The sequence below is a fragment of the Dipodomys merriami genome, unplaced genomic scaffold (genome assembly GCF_024711535.1).
Source record: "Dipodomys merriami isolate MVZ:Mamm:240054 unplaced genomic scaffold, mDipMer1.0.p SCAF_6, whole genome shotgun sequence".
Taxonomy (NCBI): Eukaryota; Metazoa; Chordata; class Mammalia; order Rodentia; family Heteromyidae; genus Dipodomys; species Dipodomys merriami.
This window is the reverse complement of record NW_027206179.1, coordinates 8,189,749-8,210,064: the sequence shown is the minus strand read 5'-3', so window position 1 is coordinate 8,210,064 and position 20,316 is coordinate 8,189,749. Positions and strand designations below refer to the sequence as shown.

General features: G+C 36.4%; 1 protein-coding gene across 1 annotated transcript; it reads right to left on the bottom strand.

Annotated features, from left to right (window-relative positions):
- Positions 1-506: 506 nt before the first annotated feature.
- LOC138814235 (vomeronasal type-2 receptor 116-like) lies at positions 507-19,098 on the bottom strand. The gene is made up of 6 exons (XM_070003247.1): positions 19,001-19,098; positions 7,615-7,903; positions 5,912-6,718; positions 3,819-4,046; positions 2,897-3,020; positions 507-1,429 (listed from the first exon to the last, which is right to left on the bottom strand). Exons 1-6 carry the CDS (start codon positions 19,096-19,098, stop codon positions 507-509), a joined length of 2,469 nt encoding a protein of 822 aa, XP_069859348.1.
- Positions 19,099-20,316: the final 1,218 nt, after the last annotated feature.

Genomic DNA, 20,316 nt, shown 5'->3' with positions numbered 1-20,316 from the left:
TATACTAGTTATTGAAAATAAGGGAAACCATGGGGCCTATTTTTCTTTGGGCCTGTCTCACTTCACTTAATATAATTCTTTCCAAGTCTTTCCATTTCCTATAATTTAGGGAGTGGAAGGGAGAAAAACAAAGTGTTTAAACAGGGATACATGTTGACCCATAGCAACAATGATATGTACAAGACGCTATGTCGAAAAATGAACTTTACAATTTAGGTAGTGGGGGGGGGTACTTGTGGACATGGGAGGGAAGGGATGGTAAGGGAAAATCAAAGGAGGAGACAACAATGCTTGATAAGAAATGTACACATCACCATACTCGCGTAACTGTAACCCCTCTTCTGTACAGTATTCTCACAATAAAAAACTTATTCAAAAAAACAAATGAGTAAGATTCATATATTTATTCAAATAATTCTCATAATGTACACTAATAAAAGATTGGAAAAGAAGTGTGGATATAGTTTACGCCTTTTACGCATTTGATCAAACACATGAATTTTATTTTAAGAAGACTCATTTCTCCCAGTATGCATTTTGCCCTTGAAGCCAAGGAGATAATTTCTATCTGGCCTTAACAAGATGATGTAACACTTAGGGGCAAAAACACAGCCCAGGAATCCTGCACTGGAGGATAAGATGGAGAAGACCTCCACAGCCACCATGACCTTTCCCTTGGCACTGTGGTAGACAGGCAAGAAAGTGACCCAGACACTACAGAACACCAACATGCTGAAGGTCAGGAACTTGGCCTCATTGAATGTGTCAGGCAGGTTTCTGGCTAGGTAAGCAGCTGTGAAGCTTGTTAGAGCAAGGAAAACTAGATATCCCAAGACACAGTAGAAAGCAGTAAGGGAGCCCTTGTTGCACAGAATGATAACATGGCCATGTTCAGAGTGTGCATCTGTGTCAACAAAGGGAGGAGAGGTTCCAAGCCAGAGTCCACAGAGAGTCACCTGGATGAGGGTGCAGATGGGAATGATGAAGTTAGGAGCCCCTGATACCAGCAGCCACCTCATCCTTCTCCCTGGAGAAGTGGCCTTGAAGGCCAGAACCACAGTCACCGTTTTGGCCAACACTGTGGAAACAGCCACAGTGAACACAACTCCAAATGTGACCTGCTGCAGGACACAAGTGACTATATTTGGGCGGCCAATAAAGAGCAAGGAACAGAGGAAACAGAAGATGAAGGAGATAAGCAGGATATAACTGAGAGCCAGGTTGTTGGCTTTAACAATGGGAGTGTCTTGATATTTCACAAAGACTCCAAGAATAAGAGCAGTGCATGTGGACAAGCAGAGGGCCATGCAGACTAGGGCTATGCCCAAGGGTTCATCATGAGCCAAGAAACTTGCAGCTTTTGGAAGGCACTGGGTTCTTTTTGTGTTGGAATATTGATGATCTGGACACTTCATACACTGCTCCATATCTATTGAGAATGCAGAATTACCATTTGTTTTGTTTCAGTACTGTCTTTTACTCAATGGAAATTAGGAAGTCCTCTCTTAGAGGTAAATCATAAAGATGCATATTACCAAATAAGTCTGATATTGTTTTTTTGCCTCATTTCTGTAACATAACTCCATCCTCATTCTCATATTTTTTATCTTATTGTCTTATTCACTGCCTTATAGGTAGTTAATAAGCATATTAATTATTTGTTTCTAAAATTTCATCTATTTATCATAAAAACTTAATCAACATCTATTATAATAATAGTCTAATAGTCAGGCAAAATACCTGAAAACACAATCAATTCATATGATATACTCTTTTGTTCAAACTGACTTCCACAGGTACTAGAAACAGGCCATTTTTGTAAATTCTAATGAAGTAAGATAATTTTCTGACTTCATGTTGCTATAAAATAAATTCTTAGCAATGACTGCACAAGTCTGCCACTGCCATTCAAATATGTGAATAATATAGCTTGCATTTCTCTATGTGAATTCATCTTATAATAGTTGTCTCTTCTTCCCAATGGTGAAGTAGTGGGAATAAAGAATCAAGGCACTCTCTGAAGTTCAGAAGTCATGATATGTGTAAGATTTGTGTCAAATAGTTCAACCAAACTTAGCTTTCTCAGCACTTTCTCTATAGCAAGAACAGTTCTGGAAAGGTAAATAAAGATGTGCAGAATTTATATGCTCTTTGTGACATAAATGTAATTTTGAAGATCATGGGCATTCAGTATTTAATAAGGATTCATACTTAACCTAAATGGAGAAGTTAAATGGACTCTATACATTCACTGAGTCCAAAGGAGGACTTGAATAGGAGTGTTTGAATAGGCTCAATGGGTATGGTCATAGAAAACTATTTTATGAAATGAACTCCAAAAAAGGAAACGAGATATTTTATTTGTCACAGTGGCTGTTTTTGTTTTCTTTTCCATTTGCATTGTTAATTTTTATTTGGAAAGGTAAGAGGGGAGACTGAAAAGGTAAAACAAAGAGTGAACAAATACAACAGTGGTACTTACTAGATACTATATGGAAAATGAAGTGTACATTTTGCCGGTGGGGGATGGGAAGGAAAAAACTGGGAGACAATGAGGGAATGTGAGACGTGGTTTAAAAGAGTTATTCTCATTATCTGATTCATGTAACTGTAACCTCTCTGTGTATCAACTCCACAACAAAAATAAAAAATTTTCAAAAATCCATTTCTTGAGGTAATCATGTGTAAAATGTCCTAGACAAATTTAATTCCATACATAATTTAAGGTCCATGAGTTGTGTTATTTCAAGGAACAATATCAATTGTTATAATTAAATTATGGAAAGTAGGAAGATTTGGGGTCTGTAATCCAAATACAAAACCTTTCCCATGGACTTGGATACATTGTGTAATGCTAGGAAGAGATAGGAAATTTTCTCTTTCATCATTGACTTACCTGTCCTATTAGCAATCTCATTCTCTAGGCAAGGGATACAATCAAAGCAACAGACAGCCTCTCCTCCATGAGAAGATTTCCTGAATCCAGGAACACAACTCTGACTACAAACAGAGTGAGGAGTCTGAGGAAAAGCAGATATGTGTTGGTAACTATTTAGACTACTACCTGACATTCCAGAAGCAGGTGTTCTTAAAAAATTGGACCGTTAACCATATTTATTTTACATACTCAAAGCCAATAGGTCGATTGGATACTATTTTATATTTCATAACACAATCCCCTAAAGCTTTTGAGCTACAGCCTTGACCTTCAGAGCATGCTATGACTGAGAATTGTGGAACCTTTAAGAGGTGGTTCTTAAGGCTAAGATATTCCTTCCCAACTGCCAAAAATTTCCTTGAATTCATAGCATAATTTTTCTCCTACTGATTTGTGAAATATGGAAATATGGAAACAAGGACTACAATATACATTGAAATTGTTAATAGCATGCTAGACCCCAGGCCCATCATATCTTCCTGTTTCTTTTCCACTTGCCATAAGTTCACAATCATCCTCTGGAACAGGCTCTTTAGATGATGCCAAAATAACAGGTGAACTAAGGGTACACTGAAACATCCCCTAAGTTAAGGTAAAATAAAATCTTTCAATCTTATTAAATGATTGCTTTTTAAGGTATTTTGTTCCAATATTAGAATGCTATTATAATGCTATTATATTTTATGATAAGTGAACATATAGAAATATTCAACTAGTATACTTCTTTCCCATCTAAGAGTCAGTGAATCAGATAATTTCTCCAGTTACAACTAATTAAATGTACAATACTGGTCACTAGTGAACACAGGAACATAATATCTAGGAGTTCATTTTGCTTACTTATGTTGAGTTCTAATCATTTGTGTTCTCTTGAACCCACCTCGGTAGCTCCTATGGCCCACTCTATCATATCTTTAGACACAGACAGTTGATGATCATAAGGAGCATATAGAGAAAACTCCCCAATTTTCACCTTGAGTTCAAGACCTTCTGGAAAATTCCAAATATTTAAAATGTCATACTCTGCCTCTAATTTTCTTTCTTCATCCAAAATCACTTGGTCTCCAGCAAGATTGTGAAATTGGATGTTCTTCAGAAAAGGGTGCAGCTAAAAGAGACACATTATCCCATGGTGAACAGAATCTAAGAGCTGAAACAGAAATCCTGAATTCAGCCGTCTCCAAATTTCTTTAATCCTTGCTTCATAATTCAATATTAACAAAACTATCAAATGAAGTTTAAAGAATGTCTAGAGGGGAACAAAATATCAAGTTTCTGAATTCTGGCTATTATAAGGCATTTTTAAAGAGAAACCATCTCCATATAAATAGTCATGAATGAGAAAATTTTCAGCTTGCTTGCCTAAGAATTTTGCAGGACTGATAATTTTATGAATAAACAGGGAATTTCGTTGGCTACATAGGTGATACCTAAAGTGGAATAAACCAGGCATTTATTTCTGTGCACATTTAATTAATTGTTCTTTTTCTTTTTTTTCTTTTTGTTGGTTATAGGTCCTGAACTCATAGCCTGGGTTCTGTTCCTTGTGCTTGTTCACTCAAGGCTAGCACTCTACCACTTTGAGCCACAAAGTTACTCCTGGTTTCCTGGTGGTGAATTGGAAATAAGAGTCTAAGAAACCTTCCTGAACATACTGGCTTCCAACAGTCATCCTCAGATCTCAACTTCCTGAGTAGCTAGGAGTATAAGCAGTTCAGTTAAGTTATTAATGTGTTATATGTGGAAGATGACTGTGAGGTTTTTATTATTATCTTTATGTATCACACAAAGGTATCAAAATTTCACAAGTCAGTTTGTGAGTACAAGTCATCTTAATGCCACCCTTTCATCATTCTTCCTCATCTTCCCCAATCTCAGCCATCCCTTAAGTTACTGTCTTAGAAACAGCATCATTTGAATAAATAGGTACTTAAAGAACAGATCATCCTTTGTTATTAAGAAATTGCTAGTGAAAAGGTGGATAGTAAAAACATTAGCTGTAAGCGTATTCAAGTCATTTATTTTTTTTGAACACAGAAAATTTATTTATTTGAAAATATTGGCGAAATATTGTTAACATACATGTTACTTGTTTTTAGAAATAATAAAAGTAAAACTTTATTTTTTTCTTAGACATATTTTTAGTCTATTCAGAATCTGTTTCCCTATTTAACACATTTCATTTATTTTTTTATTTTTGTATTTTTATTGTAAAAATACTGTACAGAGGGGTTACAATTACATGGGCAAGATAGTGAGTAAATTTCTTATCAAGCATGTAGCCTCCTCCTTTGTTTATCCTTCCCATCACTTCCCATCCTTCTCCCCCACCCACCCAATCCTCCCCCCCAAGTTGTAAAGTTCGTTTTCGACATGACAACTTGTACTTCTCATTGCTGCAACAGGTCCACCTGTATCCTTATTTAAATGACTTGTTTTTCCCCTTCCCCTCCACAAATTATACGACATCAAATACAGTGAAAGCAGGGGTTATACTGTGGGGGAGGAACATACAAAGCAACAAAGAAGTAATCTTATAATTGCGTTAGAAACAAATGCATGAAAGAAAAAAACATTTAAAATACATATCTTAGGGTTCATTTTCCTAATGTCAGCTTATCTAACTTTTTCTGCTTGACTCATACATATACTAGATATTGCAAATAAGGGAAATCATGGGACCTATGTTTCTTTGGGCTTGGCTTACTTCACTTAATATGATTTTTTCCAAGTGTTTCCATTTCCTAAAAATGGGGCAAGTCATTTATAATACAGGAGTTGATGTCAGTATACAACACGTTTCCTCTTTCTACTGGTAAGCTTCTCTTTTAGAACACCTGAACATAGGTCTAGAGTAACCTTACAAATTACAGTTTAGAAAGCACAGTTTCTCATGGGCCTCTGGAAATAGATTTGAACCTATTCAGATTTACTTTGATTTTGATGTGTGGAATCCAAGAAAGAAGGCATTACCTGTGCAGGAGAAGGCACCATCCATCTTCCATTACCCATTGTTGCCTCTTCTATTTTATGAAGAAGCATCTCATAGAGGGCATGTGCCACAGCATACACAGCATTGTATGTATTGTAACTCTCTTCAGACATGGACATGTCAAAAATTTGCCCAGGCAACAATTCAAAGGAAGTATCATCTGGACAGTTCTTCCACATTACACAGTCAGACTCAGAATGGGAGCAATTAAAAGAGAGAAACCATAATCTAGCAAGATAAAAGTCTTCTGGATATTTGGAAGGATTGACTTTACTGATAAAATCTGTGAATCCAGAAATGTCTCCATGGTGATGTGAAAACATAAGAGGTACATGGAATGAGCCTGACATGAAATACTTCCTTCCGATGGATAAATCACACTTTGAGTTCAAGAGCCAAACTTTGCTTGTCATTAAATATTGCCCAAGAAATATCATTAAGCTTAGCAGATATTCTTTATTACCATAAATGATAAGTACATTGGCTGATGATTTATTAATCTGGTTCTGAATTGCCATCATATTAAATACTTGTGCCAGAGTACTGCCTGGGATCACATGCTCAAAGGCTATACAGATTCTGTTCTTGTACATCTTTTCTCTCAGTTCTGCAAGGATCCATAAACCATTCTCACCTTCTGAGATCAATAGCCCCACCCAGTTCCAGCTGAAATGAAGCAGTAAGGAGACCATGGCAATGGCTAGTGATGTGTCTTTTGGGGACATTTGATAGAGAGAAGGAAACTTGCCATGGTCACTCAGGGCAGGATCAAAAGTCCCAAAGGTAAGCTAAAGGGAAAGAAAATTGGAGGCTCACAAGTGAGAAAATTTCTGCATATCATAACATTAATCTTGATTTATGTTAAAAAAAAAACAGGTTGAAATTGTGGAAGAAAGAATTTGGTTATTTTCAGATTTTTTAAAATTAAATTTTTAAGTTAATTTAAAGTCATTGTACAATGACTTTTCAATTAGACATGTTAATTATATCTATAATGCATAGTGATCATTAAAATTTCTATTATTATTTCCATCTGTATAGCAATACAACACATTCCCTTGTTTCTTTGTTTGATTTTTACACATATTCTTCATTAGTCTGTCTGTATTTGCCATTATGCCTCTATTTCCTAACACTCCACCATCCTTTTAACATTATAACACCTCACACATAACAGCTTTAATTTCCTAGTCGTGAAGTCCAGAGTAGTTACACCACAGAAATCCACAGTTATTTATACCATAATTTAGCCAGTTCAATCACATATAAGTGCTTAGCGCCACCAATGGGTTTTCATACATTCTTTGTATTTCATGTTTATATTTTAAATACAATTCCACAAACAAGAGAAAAATGTATCCCTTTTTTCTTAATATAATTGACTTTATTCACTTAATAACTTCACATTTTTAAAGTAATTTCCCACTTCCTGATTGCTTTATACTAAATTATTCAATAAACCTTAGGCTCATGGTCATTCATCCCTGGTTCTCTCCAACTTTTCCATCCTATCTTAAACAATAAGAGTTTGGATAACACAGTATATTGGAGTACTTAGCTTTTGATATTATAAAATAATAGGTTGTTGGATAGGTTGTTATATTATGTATTTTCCTATCATTCTCTTATAACATCTCAACATGGAACCAAAGCAGACATCTTTACACATCCCTCCCTCCTTTACCTGTGGAAATCTGTAGAGTTCCAGCAGTGTTCCAATTTCAGCAGATGTCATTCCTGACGTTCCTGCAAGCACTGCTACAAACTTACTCTCTGCCATGCAGGTGTAGTTAGGGATCGTCTTGTGGCCAGAAAGCCAAATAAAAAGATTCTCAAAGGCAGACCAACCTCTGAGATCAGCATTATAGACATCAAATCCCAAAGTCATGTTGTGTAAAAAATCGGAGTTCTTATTGATTTCCTCAACAGCAAAAGCCAAGGCCAGGACAAGCTGATAGTACTTGAAAACAAACCTGCACAGGAGACATTAGAAATTCATCAAGAATAATCCAAAACTTTTCTTCAAATCAATGCAATGACTTTGGTGGAGTCCATGCTTATTTCTCTACAAATTAAATATGCTGAAAAGTTTCACCTTTTATGAGATATTAATAATGTGACGTGCATATAAAATTCCACAGAGCTTGATTTTTCTGTGTTACATAGGTAACACAACAAAAAAGGATATCATACATTAACCACGGAGTGGGTCTTCATGAGACACCAAATATTCTTTGGGTTTAATGTTGGGGTAACTAGCACTACATGTGTGAAAAATAGTTTTTGTTTAATATGGTTTCCTGAAAGACTAATTTAAATAATATCTCTGTTTAAGATTAACTTTCAGAAGCAGAACAAGGTGTTATAGATGGTGTTGTATGGTTTTCCTTGCAGACATAACATATAGAACACTCTTTCTGTAATAGCTACCAGGAAAAAAATAGCTGAAGCTTCAGAAGAGACTCCAATTATGATGTATGTAAAAAAGCAAATGAGATGCTTTACAAATGTAGAAGGAAGTGGTTTTCCATGTTACTCTTTCCTCCACTACACTCCAAGAAACTCCTCACAAACAGATGAGCATCCAAATTGGGGAATGGGAAGAGAGTTTTAACAAAACAAAGCCTTAGGCTGAATTCCCTGTTTCAAGGCTACCAATGGTGAAATTGAATACTGGAATATGCCTTGATGATCACTATTTCCTTCACAAAACATATAGATTGAGATATTAAAAAGGAAATGATACTGGGAGTAAGAGAATCAAAGATACCTCCACTTCTCAAAAAACCAGTCCTAGTAGGAAAGACTAGGACTCCCTCAACTTCAATTAACCTACAAAAAAAAGAAGTGGAGGTATGGCTCAAGTGATAGATAACCAACCTTCAGCAAAAAAACCTCAGGCCCTAGGTCCAAATTCAGGCACTAATAATAAGAGCTCTAATGTGAAAGAGTAAATCAAAGTAAAAATGTAAGTGTGAAAGCAAGAAAGAATGTGTGTGCTCATTAGAAATTGGCAACTGTATCACTGGGCACATCAATGATGTTATGAGATTTGAGGATCACAGCTTAAAGCAATCCCACGGCAGTAAAGCCACAGACCCTTATCTTCAGTTTACCACTAAAAATCTCAAGTGGAGCTGATGTTGAATGGGAAGAGCAGTAGCCTCGAGTGTAATCCTAGCTACTCTGGAGACTGTGATTTGAGAAGTGCTCTCAAAGCCAGGCTGGGCTTTATCTCCAAAAATTACCAAAGAAGGCAGATACGGAGCTGTGGCTCTAGTGGTAGAGTGCGAACCTTGAGTCAAAGAGGCTCAAGAACAGCACTCAGGTCCCAAGTTTAAGCCCCAGGACATGAAAGAAAAGAGAGAAAAAATGAAGTGTTCAAAAAGCAAATATCAGTTTCATGTGTGTTAACAAAATGGTTGAGTACAGTAAAATCCTTATTCAAGTAAATAATAACAGAATATAAATTCCTAATAGAGATAAAAATACACATAGCCATGTTTATCCAAATATCCTGGGTATTAATGCCTCACTTGTGTAAGCCTAACTATCAGGAGGCTGAGATATCAGGATCATACTTTAAAGCCAACCTGAGAAGAAAAGTGCATGTGATTCTTATTTCTAATTAAGTGACAAACCACTAGCATTGGAGCTGTGGCTCTAATGGTAGAGTGTTATCCTTGAGCAAAACATCTCAGGGACAGCACCCAGACTGCCAAGATATGGAAACAATCCAGATACCCCACTACAGATGAAAGGATCCAAAAATTGTGGTACCTATGTAAAATGGAATATTATTCAGCCATTAGAAAGACAAAATAATGGCATTTGCAAGGAAATGGATGGCACTAGAAAAAATCATTTTGAGTGAAAGCCAAGAGCAAAGAGACAAATGGCACATAGTCTCCCTAATATGTGGGTGTTAAATATAAGGAGATACAACAATGTAAACTGGACTCAAGAAACAAAGGACTTCCACTCATCTTGTCGTATCATTACTAAATGACTACCTGTTGCTGACCACATATATAGTATATATATGTACACATCTAAGGGAAATTAGGGGAGGACACAGAATCAGAGGGCAACAGGGGAAAACATACAACAGCAGGCCCATCAGCTGCACTGGACATTGATGAAAACAAACTAAGCATCTCAAGGGCAGTGATGGGAAGGAAGGAATTAGAGGGATAGAGGGAACAGCTAACACTAAGCAAAAGGAAATAAATGTACCTATCACCCAATGTGGAAGATTAAACTGTAAAGTCAAAGCTCATAAAATTAATACAAACATTATAGACCACAATAATGAAAATTTGCCTCATGAAGGTTAGAATGTGTTTGTGAATTTAACTAAGTATCACTACCTCACAATACTATGAAATTTGTGAAATATATGTAATCAGTTAATCACAATAAAGCATTTAAAAATGAGCCCACATTTGGGAAGATAAAAAGTTAATTGAACTCCTCACCATCTCATCTTCAACAAGGTCTGGCAAGTGAAATACAAGCTTCTCAAGTCTAAAAATGAAAAGGAACTCTTAATAAATAAGTGTGTCCTGTTTCCCTAACAGCTGACTTCTCAATGAAATCCACACAAACCAGGATAGAGAGGCAGGAGATCTTTACAATGCTGCAGGAAACAATGAAAAGTATCCACCAAATATAATGCTAGTAGCAAAGATATCCTGTAGTAGTAAAGGAGAGATCAGGATCTTTCCTGTCGGGCTGGGATGTAGCTCAGTAGCAAAGCGCTTGCATAGCAAGTGCAATGTCCTGGGATTGATCCCCAATACCAAAAAAGAAAAGTCAAAAAAATACAGTTAAAAAAAGATCTTTCCTTTCCTGACAAACAACAGTGCTTGATAAGAAATGTAATCATTACCTTGCCAATTTAATTGTAACTCCTTTGTACTGTATTTTCTCAACTAAAAAGAAGGAAAAACTGCTATTCTATAAGAAACAAGAAAGCAATTGTTTTCTATGAAAAAAGGTTAATGACAAAGGAGATTATACAAGGATGTATAAAAGTTACTGATTGAGAGTGATTATACCAACAAATTGAGAATGTTCTCATATTTCATGTATGCTAGCTAACCCATGCACATATTTCCTGGGAATTGAAAATCCTCAAGTTTTTGTTTTCATTTTCTCTTGTTCTTCTGTGGTTATTTTCCAGTCCTGGGTCTTGGAATCAGAGCCTGGGCAATGTCCCTGAGCTTCTTTTCCTCAAGGCTTGCACTCTACTACTTGAGCCATAGGGCTACTTCCATTTTTTTCCGTTTATTTGGGAAAAAAGGAATCATACCCAGGACTTCATGCATGCTAGTCAAGCACTGTACCACTAAACCACATTCCCAGCCCTTCTCTTGTTTTTTTGTTTGGATCTAATTTTTGTCATCATGTATTGTTGCCATCATTAGTTACTATAATTAAATACATTTAAAGCCCCCTATGAATAAAAATTTAATCCTATGATGGACAAATGAAAAGTAATATAGCAAAGAAAAACACGTAGTGAATCCACTTTTTAACCATTAAAGTCTGTGAAAGGAAAAGATTATAGAAGGAGCTTCATTGAAGCTACAGAACAAGTCACATAATGGTATAATGAGAGTCAACTGTCAACAGTGACAAAGAATGGAAATACTTGAAATAATTTATTTAAAAGACAGAAAGTAAGCCATGTGCCAGTGGCTCACACCTGTAATCTTAGCAACCCAAGAGATGGAGATCTGAGGATTTCAGTTTGAAGCCAGTCAGGGCAGGAAAGTCCATGAGACCCTTATCTCCAATTAAGCACCCGAAAACTGAAATGTCTCTGTGGCTTATAGTAGAGAACTAGCCTGGAGGGGAAAAGCACAGGGACAACACTCAGGCCCTGTGTTCACGCCCCACAACCAGGGGTTTGGGATTTAGCTCAGTGGAAGAGCACTTGCCTGGCAAGTGGAAGCGCACTTGCCTGGCAAGTGCAAGCTCCTGAGTTCAGTCCTAAGCTCTGGGGGGAAAAATCTATAAAAGACAAAGCCCCACAACCAAAAAGAACAGAAGCAGACATTGCGTGGCCAGAGTCATAAAAATGAAAGGCCAAACTCTTTACTTCCCCTATTCGGATACACATATACTGCAACGGAAAGGATGCAGTGAAAGCCAGAAGAAAGCAGGAGTATCTATAATATATCTTTTCATATAGATATTAATCAAAGCAATAACAAAGAACTCCTAATCAGTGATGGAGGGGTGAACCAGCAAGTAAATATAATAATTGTAAATGTATATTTAGACACTATCTGCTAAGCATTTCACTATATAAAGGAAATATTCACAGATTTTGAGGGAGTGGGATAATTCGCAATACAAGAAGAATTTCAGATTTACCACACCACTTTCAGCAATGGAGAAGTCATCCAGACAGAATCCACAAGGAGGCATGAAGAATTAAACTTCACCCTAGACAAAATAATCTTCGCATATACCTAAAGAACATGCCCCACCAATTCTTATGAATAAAACATCTTCATATATTCTACATCCTCTAGGACAGATCAAAGAATAAGATACAATACATTCAAATAAAAAACTGATAACACACTCAGACATCCTTGTAGTAAGCCAAGAAATTAATGTAACAAATGTGAAAATAAATGCATACATGAAAATTAAATTACTTGGACTACCAGTGGGATCAAGAGAAATTTCAGTATATAAGATCATTTTTGGTACAAATGAAAATGGAAAACAGCAATACTCAAATCAATGGCTACGGCCAAAGGTGGCCTAAAATGAAATATTAAAAAATGCCTTTAAGTAGCTAGACAGTTGAGGTTTCAATTTAACAACTGAATTTACTAATATAATGCATCTTGACTGCAGTCACCCCATCCAATGGTCATGTTTATCTCTCCCAACCCCATCAATCCCCTCAGCCTTGATAGTTTGAGAGGAAGCATTTAACAACCATTGTCAACAAATCAGTACTGTAGAACCAACATTACATCTCAAGGAAGTAGAAAAGCAAAATATCAAAGCAAACATTAATAGAAAGAGTGAGAAAATTGAGTAGAAGTAAAAGAATTAAAGCACATTTCCATAAAGCCAATAATTATAATCAGGAAAACGTAAAATCTTCTTCAAAAACAAATGGAATAAATCCTTATCTTGAAGAGAAGACTGAACTAAATAACATCAGGTATGGAAACACAGAAACAAAAAAATACCAATTAGAAAACAGTAAGTTTGATCAAATGGAAGTAATCACTTAGAGACTATTCCATAATTGAAATAAGAAGGCAGTAAAACTAAAATCAATAAATTGTATGAACTTAAATCAGTAAAAAAGGTTTCCTATCAACATAAAAACCTTCAATGTGACTTTATTGCTAAATTGCTCCAAAAATTTAAACTTTATCTAATGCCCATTACCCTTAGTTTATTTTTGAAAATATACAAGTTGAAGGAATTCCATAGAGGACATCCAATTATATCAACATTATCCTACATAAAACCAAAGAAGGAAATAGGGAATAAAAATTATATTCAATGTCTATAATAAATATAGTAACAAAGATTCTATCAAAATATTGGCTGCAACAAAACTGTTAAGAATATTTCTCATGAAGCTGGGTACTGGTGGCTCATACCTATAGTCCTAGCTACCCAGAGGCTGAGGTCTGAGGATCACAGTTTAAAGCCAGACCTAGCAGAAAAAGTCTGAGAGACTCTTATTTCCAATAAACCACTTGGAAACCTGAAGTTGCACTATGGCTCAAGTTGTAGAGTGCTAGCCTTGAGCAGAAGAGCTCAGGGACAGCACTCATTTCCAGAGTTCAAGCCGCATGACCAACAACAACAACAACAACAAAAAGAATATTTCTCAAGAGCAAAGTTGACTACGTGGAATTTATGGTTCTAGTCCTCAGAAGATATAATTACCAGAATTGAGAGGCAACCCATACAATGGGGGAAAATCTTTACTAGCTAGTCAACAAAAGATAAATATTCAGATTTGCTAGAGAGCTCAAAATGTGAATAACAATAGACAAAAAGAACCACTTTAAAATGACTAATGATTTCAACAGTAAAGTCTTAGTGGAAGCAAGACTCATTTCAATTGGTATGGAAATGCATGCTCCATGTCCTTAAAAAACAAATAATATGCATATGCAAATACTACCCACATTAAAAATCTATCTTAACAGAGTTACATGGGAAATCATGAAGAAAAAATAATGTCAGATACTGGTGAAGACACAGGAGAAAGGGTCCCACTGTGGGTGGGACTGTGAATCAGTGCAACCAATATGGATATTAGTATGAGATGTCTTCTGAAAAGTCATATTACAATCAGACCCTGTCACATTGTTCTGCATACATTTAGCTCAGAGGATTTTAGTTCAAAACCATCCCAGGGAGAAGAATCTAGAAGTCTTTATCTCTAGTTTACCAGCAAAAGCAGGACCATAGACATGCCTCAGCTGGCAGAGCACCAGCTGAGCAAACAAGCAGAGGGACAGGGCAATGCCCTGTGTTCAAGTCACAGTACCTACATACATATACATACAAGAAAAAGGGCATAGATGGCCAAAAGGTGTGGATGACAGCCTTTCAGTTCTTAACCATCAGCAAAAGGCAAATAAAACTACACAAAGATATCATCTCACAAGGGTAGGAATAGCTAACGTAAATGAGACTTAAATACATAAGGGACAGGTGAGGAGTTAAGGAAATGTACATGCCAGCTCTCTCCTCTAGTAACAACAACACACACTGGTTCAGCAAACGTGGGTAATAGTGTGGTACTTCTTGGAATACAAATCAGAACTCCTACATGATTCAATACAGTTAGTGGTGGCTGTTTAGCCAATTGAATAAAAATCAGTATGGAAAAGAGGCATATGCACTTCTGTGTTCTCTATATCATCATTGAATATATCAGAGAAAAAGAAACAACCTAAAAGTCCATCAGACTTATATATACACATTTATATGTATATATTTATAAACATATATATATAAATGCATAAATTCACATTATATATTATCTAGTATATAACATATGGAGTAATGTACATATTCTATGTATTTTATAAAAAAAACACATAACGTACATATAATAGACAAACATTTTATGTGCACATATATATCTTAAATTTTTCCTTATCACTGCTTATCTTTGAAGTCAGAGCCTTGTAATTGTTATGCAGCAGCTCCGCCAGGCCAACATTCCACCCAACCCTTTTGAGTGTGTGATTTTTTGAAAGGGACCTTGAATGTATTCTAGAAATGAGCTAAATAATCTTCATCCAAATTCCTACCACATTCAGCACAGAAACAAGAATGACAATCCCACAACTCCTATATAAAAAGAAAATCTCCAATTTTCCAAAGCTATCCAGAAGCAAAAGACATATGCTTCAATAGTATAGCACCAGCTTCGAATTGTAGTAGAGAGCCATAATAATATAAAAATTGTACTTCATAAACTCAGATACCAATAAATTAGACCTAGAAATATTTCCAACCAACTACATTCATCTCATTCTTAGAGATGATGTCCAGTCCTGCATTGTTGGAAGTTGATGCCCTTCATAAGTAGTGGTGCTATGAAAGCTGAATATGCATATGACTTTAGGATAGATCTTACCTTTCATATTCTCCAAAAGGATACAAGTCAAAAATCATCACAGCTCTTAATAGGAAACTTGAGGATTGGAAAATGCAGCTAGAGTCATAATGGAAACACTTCAACATATAGGCACAGGAATACTTTCTGATAGTATACAAATACTTCATAAAATAATAGTAAAAAGTTATGCTCTGGATTGGGCACAGCAATCATTTGTTTCACTCACAAGGTGAAGAATCTCATCCTCAGCACAGTTAACAAATGTGATATTATGGAATTGAAAAGTTTCAGCCAGCCTGGCATTGAGAGACACACCTGCAGTTATCACAGTTTAAAGCCAGCCTGGACAGAAAAGTACTGTGAGACTTATCTCCAATGAACTAGCAGTGTGGTGAAAGTGCAGCTATGCAACTATTGGTAAAGCACCAACCTTGAGCAAATATATCAAGCAAGGGGAAGGAGCATCTTGTCGGAGCCAGAGTACTGTCACCAAAATAAAAATTTAAAGTTTTAAAGTTTCAGTACAACAAAAGAAATATTTAATGAAGTGAAGACACACACAAAAAGATGGTTGTCAACCATTGTTAGCGATTCATCTGTTAGGCTTAATAATATAAATAGTATAATAGTATAAAACAACACTGAAATTTAAACACCAGTACAACAAAAAAATCTATTCTGAAACATGCACATGAAGTGAAAGACTTTTTTCAAATGAAAAAGGATAAATAGGAAATCCTTACAGGAAAAATATCGAATCATTATAGCAATCAGCTCAAAGCAAACTAAAGATATTCTGAGTTACCTTATAGTGTAACCAGAATGGCTATCAATGTAACTCAAAACTACAAATTTTGATGAAGATATGTAGAAATAAGAAACAATGAAGATACTGCAGGATATTAAAAATAGAACTCATATTTGACTCAGCTATATCACTTCTACCAATCTATCCTGACATATCAAGCTCAGTTTTCTATATGGATGAAAGGGTAAACCAGGCATGTCATTTTATACAAACTTTCTGACTTATGGAATTATTCAGGATGTCCAACAAGAGAAGAATGGATAGAGTAAGTGTTCTATATATGAAGCTGAGTTTTCCTTAGCTGCAATGAAGAATGGAATCACAACATTTGCTAGAAAATATATGGAAATGGAGATCATTCTATTAGGCTAAGTAAGCAAGTATTGAGTACAAGTACCATATTTTGTTTTGTAGCATATTAAGTGAGGTAAGCCAAACACAAAGAAACACAGGCTCCAAGTTTCCTGTCATTTGTAATAATTAGTATATGTCTAGCATACTCCTGGCAGAGAATTATAGTAGCTCAATAGCTATGTACATATGACAAAATGATGCTAATATGAAATGAACTCTAAAACATGGAAACAACAGGTCTTTTTTCAGTTGTTGACTTCGTTGTCACCCCTGTACCGAATGTGGTTCTTTCTTATGTTATTTCATTTTTCTTTTTCCATTAGTTTATCCCTGTTGTCACTGCATTTGATGTTTGTACCCTGCATTTTTTATAAACATTTATCTGAATTGGGGAAGGGAAGCAGAATGACAAAATGCTGAAACAAGGACAAATGATGACACATTGCAACAAAGATACTCACAAGACACTAACTATGTGGGAAATGAACTTTACAGCCTAGGAGGGGATGAGATGTGGGGGAGGGAAGGGACAGTGGGAGAAAAACAAGGGAGAGGGTAACAATATTCTACAAGTAAAGTACCCATTACCTTACTCATGTTACTGTAATCATCAATACAGCATCTTTACAATAAAAACATTTTAAAAAATTTCACAAAGCATCTTTCTCAAAGAAACTAGCCCAACGATATCTGTAGAGATAACCAAAAGAAAACTATGCATCTACCAATTTGTTTTCTTGGTTTCTCTCTTTCCAAAAAAAATCAAAAGAAGTAAAATGTTCTGCAAAGATTGGAAAAAATACATTAAAAGAGAAAGAGGAAATTACAGATATGGGAGGAGAAACAGGATATTTGATGAGACATAATATATGGTTACAAATAGTGGGGGTGACGGCAATCAAAGTTTATAACATGTAATACAGATACACAGTAAGAAACCAGATAGTTATTGAAAGTACCATATTGTAGCAAAAATTGAAAAATATTGCCATAACATCTACTGGTGTGGCATTGAGTTAATCTCTTTCTCCCAGTGATATTCAATTGCCTTGCTGCATTTATCTATATCAAGGACTTCATAGATGACACATAATGACCGTTAACTAGTAATACACATAAATCTGACAAACTGGATCATAGGATAATAAGGCCAGACTTCTATAATTTCCACCAGGAGCTCTTGCATATCTGTAATGTAGCTGAAAAACACACATCCACTGTAACCTAAGATTCAATGTGTCTGTATAAGTGTAATAACAAAGACACTTAAACATATTTTCAGGTGTTAAGGGAAGGAAAAACAATTGAATGAGAAAAAGTAGTGGAACATAAGACAAACAAGGGACTGGGTGTGAAACTCAACAGCAGAGTAACCATCCTGGCAAGCACAAGGCCCGATGTTCAAACCCAGCAGGATAGAAAAACAGCTAAGCATAAAATAGACTGATTTCTAGGAATGGCAGGAAGGAGAAGGACATTTACAAATCTATTTGAAAGCAGTGAAAGAATTCCTGATCCTATCATATCTGCTTCTAAATATGTCCAGCCAACTGACAGTCTACCCTTCTCAGACCAGCACTGGAAAAGAGGTGGGAGACATTGCTATAGACAATGACCTTCTGTTGCAATAGGAATCAAATTGTCTGCTAGAATTTCTCCTTAGTCATTCATTACTGAGACCCTCGTTTGCAAACCAAAACCTGAGGATACACACAGGTGCAAAAGAAAAGCAAAACTCCTGCTAGGCAGATACAATTCTCTAATTGAGGGTAGTCCAACTGCTGCCTGGCTGGTCACTTCCTGGATCATGCTCTAAATCTAACGTGTAGTAATTTAATAATTACACAGTGCTTAGTTTAAAACAGTAACTGTATGTCTAAAAAGTCATCAAAATATATGTCAACCCATATGTACAAAAGAAAACTTCTCAGACCACTGGCCTGTGGGCAAGGAAGTGTATCTGCCTCCTCTCACTGCAGAACTCATGCCACTGCCTCAGGTTGTTTGTAATAATATCACTTTATCCTTTGCAGAGACAGCTGGGATGCAGGAGATACAGTGATGATGGAATAAAGGGACCTTGGAAAAGAGAAGCTACATGGAATGAAAACAAAGTCCTCTCTTCCACCTTGGAAGCAGAAAATCACTCCATAATACACACAAATTAAAACATACTTCTAGTGCATCTCATCTCCTGATCATAGGTTGGTGTAGAGGATATAGAAAGCATGGTCATGAGACCCAGGCTGTCCTCCAGCATTCAGAGGTATTACTTACAGTTTCTTTGCTTCATCAAGGGAAGAATCACTGTTACTGCGATCAGTTCCCAAAGTGTAGAGAGGGAAGAACCCAGCAATCATCACATCTCCATCCATGTGTGCCCTGTGCTTCATTCTAGAAAAGCAGGCAGTGCCTTCTAAGCAGCTGACAAGGTGTGGAAGCAGGAGAAGAAGGAGTGTGGAAATCAAAGGGAACATCACTGAAGCATCTGCTAAGTTTAAATGCTGGCTGGATGTGAAGCACGTGGGTTCAGGTGAAGATATATTTGTATTTGTGTCTATGTGTATTTATGTGTATATATACACCTCTTTTATTGACTAGGATGTCTACTCAGCTTCTGTCATTGAAACCTTCAGCATTTCCTGGTAGGAACATGGAAAACTCTCAGCCCTGTGGTTCTGCATCTGAGGCCCCATATCAAGGAAATGAACCCAAGCTGGAAAACATGTTTTCCAGTGGTCCTCTCCACCCCAGGGGCTATGATTTCATCCAGGACTACAGAGAGTGAGACCTCTGGGATAAAGTTTTCATGTTAGATTTGGTTGTAAGACTGAATTAGCAAATTACTTGTATGAAGTCTATTAGATATAATGCAACTAGAAAGCATCAATAGATGCCCTGTCACATGAAAGGTGAGATGGTTGGCAAGGGCTCATTCCAAGGAGATGTCAACCCAACTCTTTAGGGCATCACACTCAGTGGACATCTCATACACCAAATGTCCAAAACAGCCACAGAACATTGCTGGTTGACACAGGCCCATCCAATAAAAATCCTATGCAGGAGAGTCCACAAGTGTGTCCATCTGTGATTGCCTGCAGAACGAATGACCATGCTGAATTCAGCAATGGCCCATGGTCAGTGCAGAAGTTGAACTGCAGAATTGTATTCTGAACTTTGACCTTCACAACTGGCAATGTCACTGGACATCCTGAGTACATGGGTCAATATACTGTCATGAAGCATTGATACATCCACCACCTTGCTTGTTCCTATTTATGCTTTTCTGAAAACCTTTGCCTGTGCAAATAACCCTTTCTCCCCTATCAAAACCACATGTTTATTTCCTAACACTCAAATATATTGGACATAGAATCCATGCAAAGGTCTCAATAGCCTGATAGCAATGGCCCTGAAGTGCAGTGAAATTATTCTATAGTAGGGTATTCTGTTGAATACATGCTGTGATACACTTGCCTGGAATAACATATGGGACAGAACAGAAATTGCATGTGAGCATAAACCAAGGACAGAACAAGCTAACGATGTGCTGATTGGTATTGTATTATGGGCCACACTAGTACAGTATACTA

Excerpts from the sequence above, each read along its gene's own strand:
- LOC138814235 (XM_070003247.1), bottom strand. The coding sequence starts at position 19,098 with ATGGATGGAGATGTGATGATTGCTGGGTTCTTCCCTCTCTACACTTTG. Across the intron at positions 7,904-19,000 it reads CTTGATGAAGCAAAGAAACT|GTTTGTTTTCAAGTACTATC; the intron begins GTAAGTAATACC and ends TCTCCTGTGCAG. Across the intron at positions 6,719-7,614 it reads AACTCTACAGATTTCCACAG|CTTACCTTTGGGACTTTTGA; the intron begins GTAAAGGAGGGA and ends CTTTCCCTTTAG.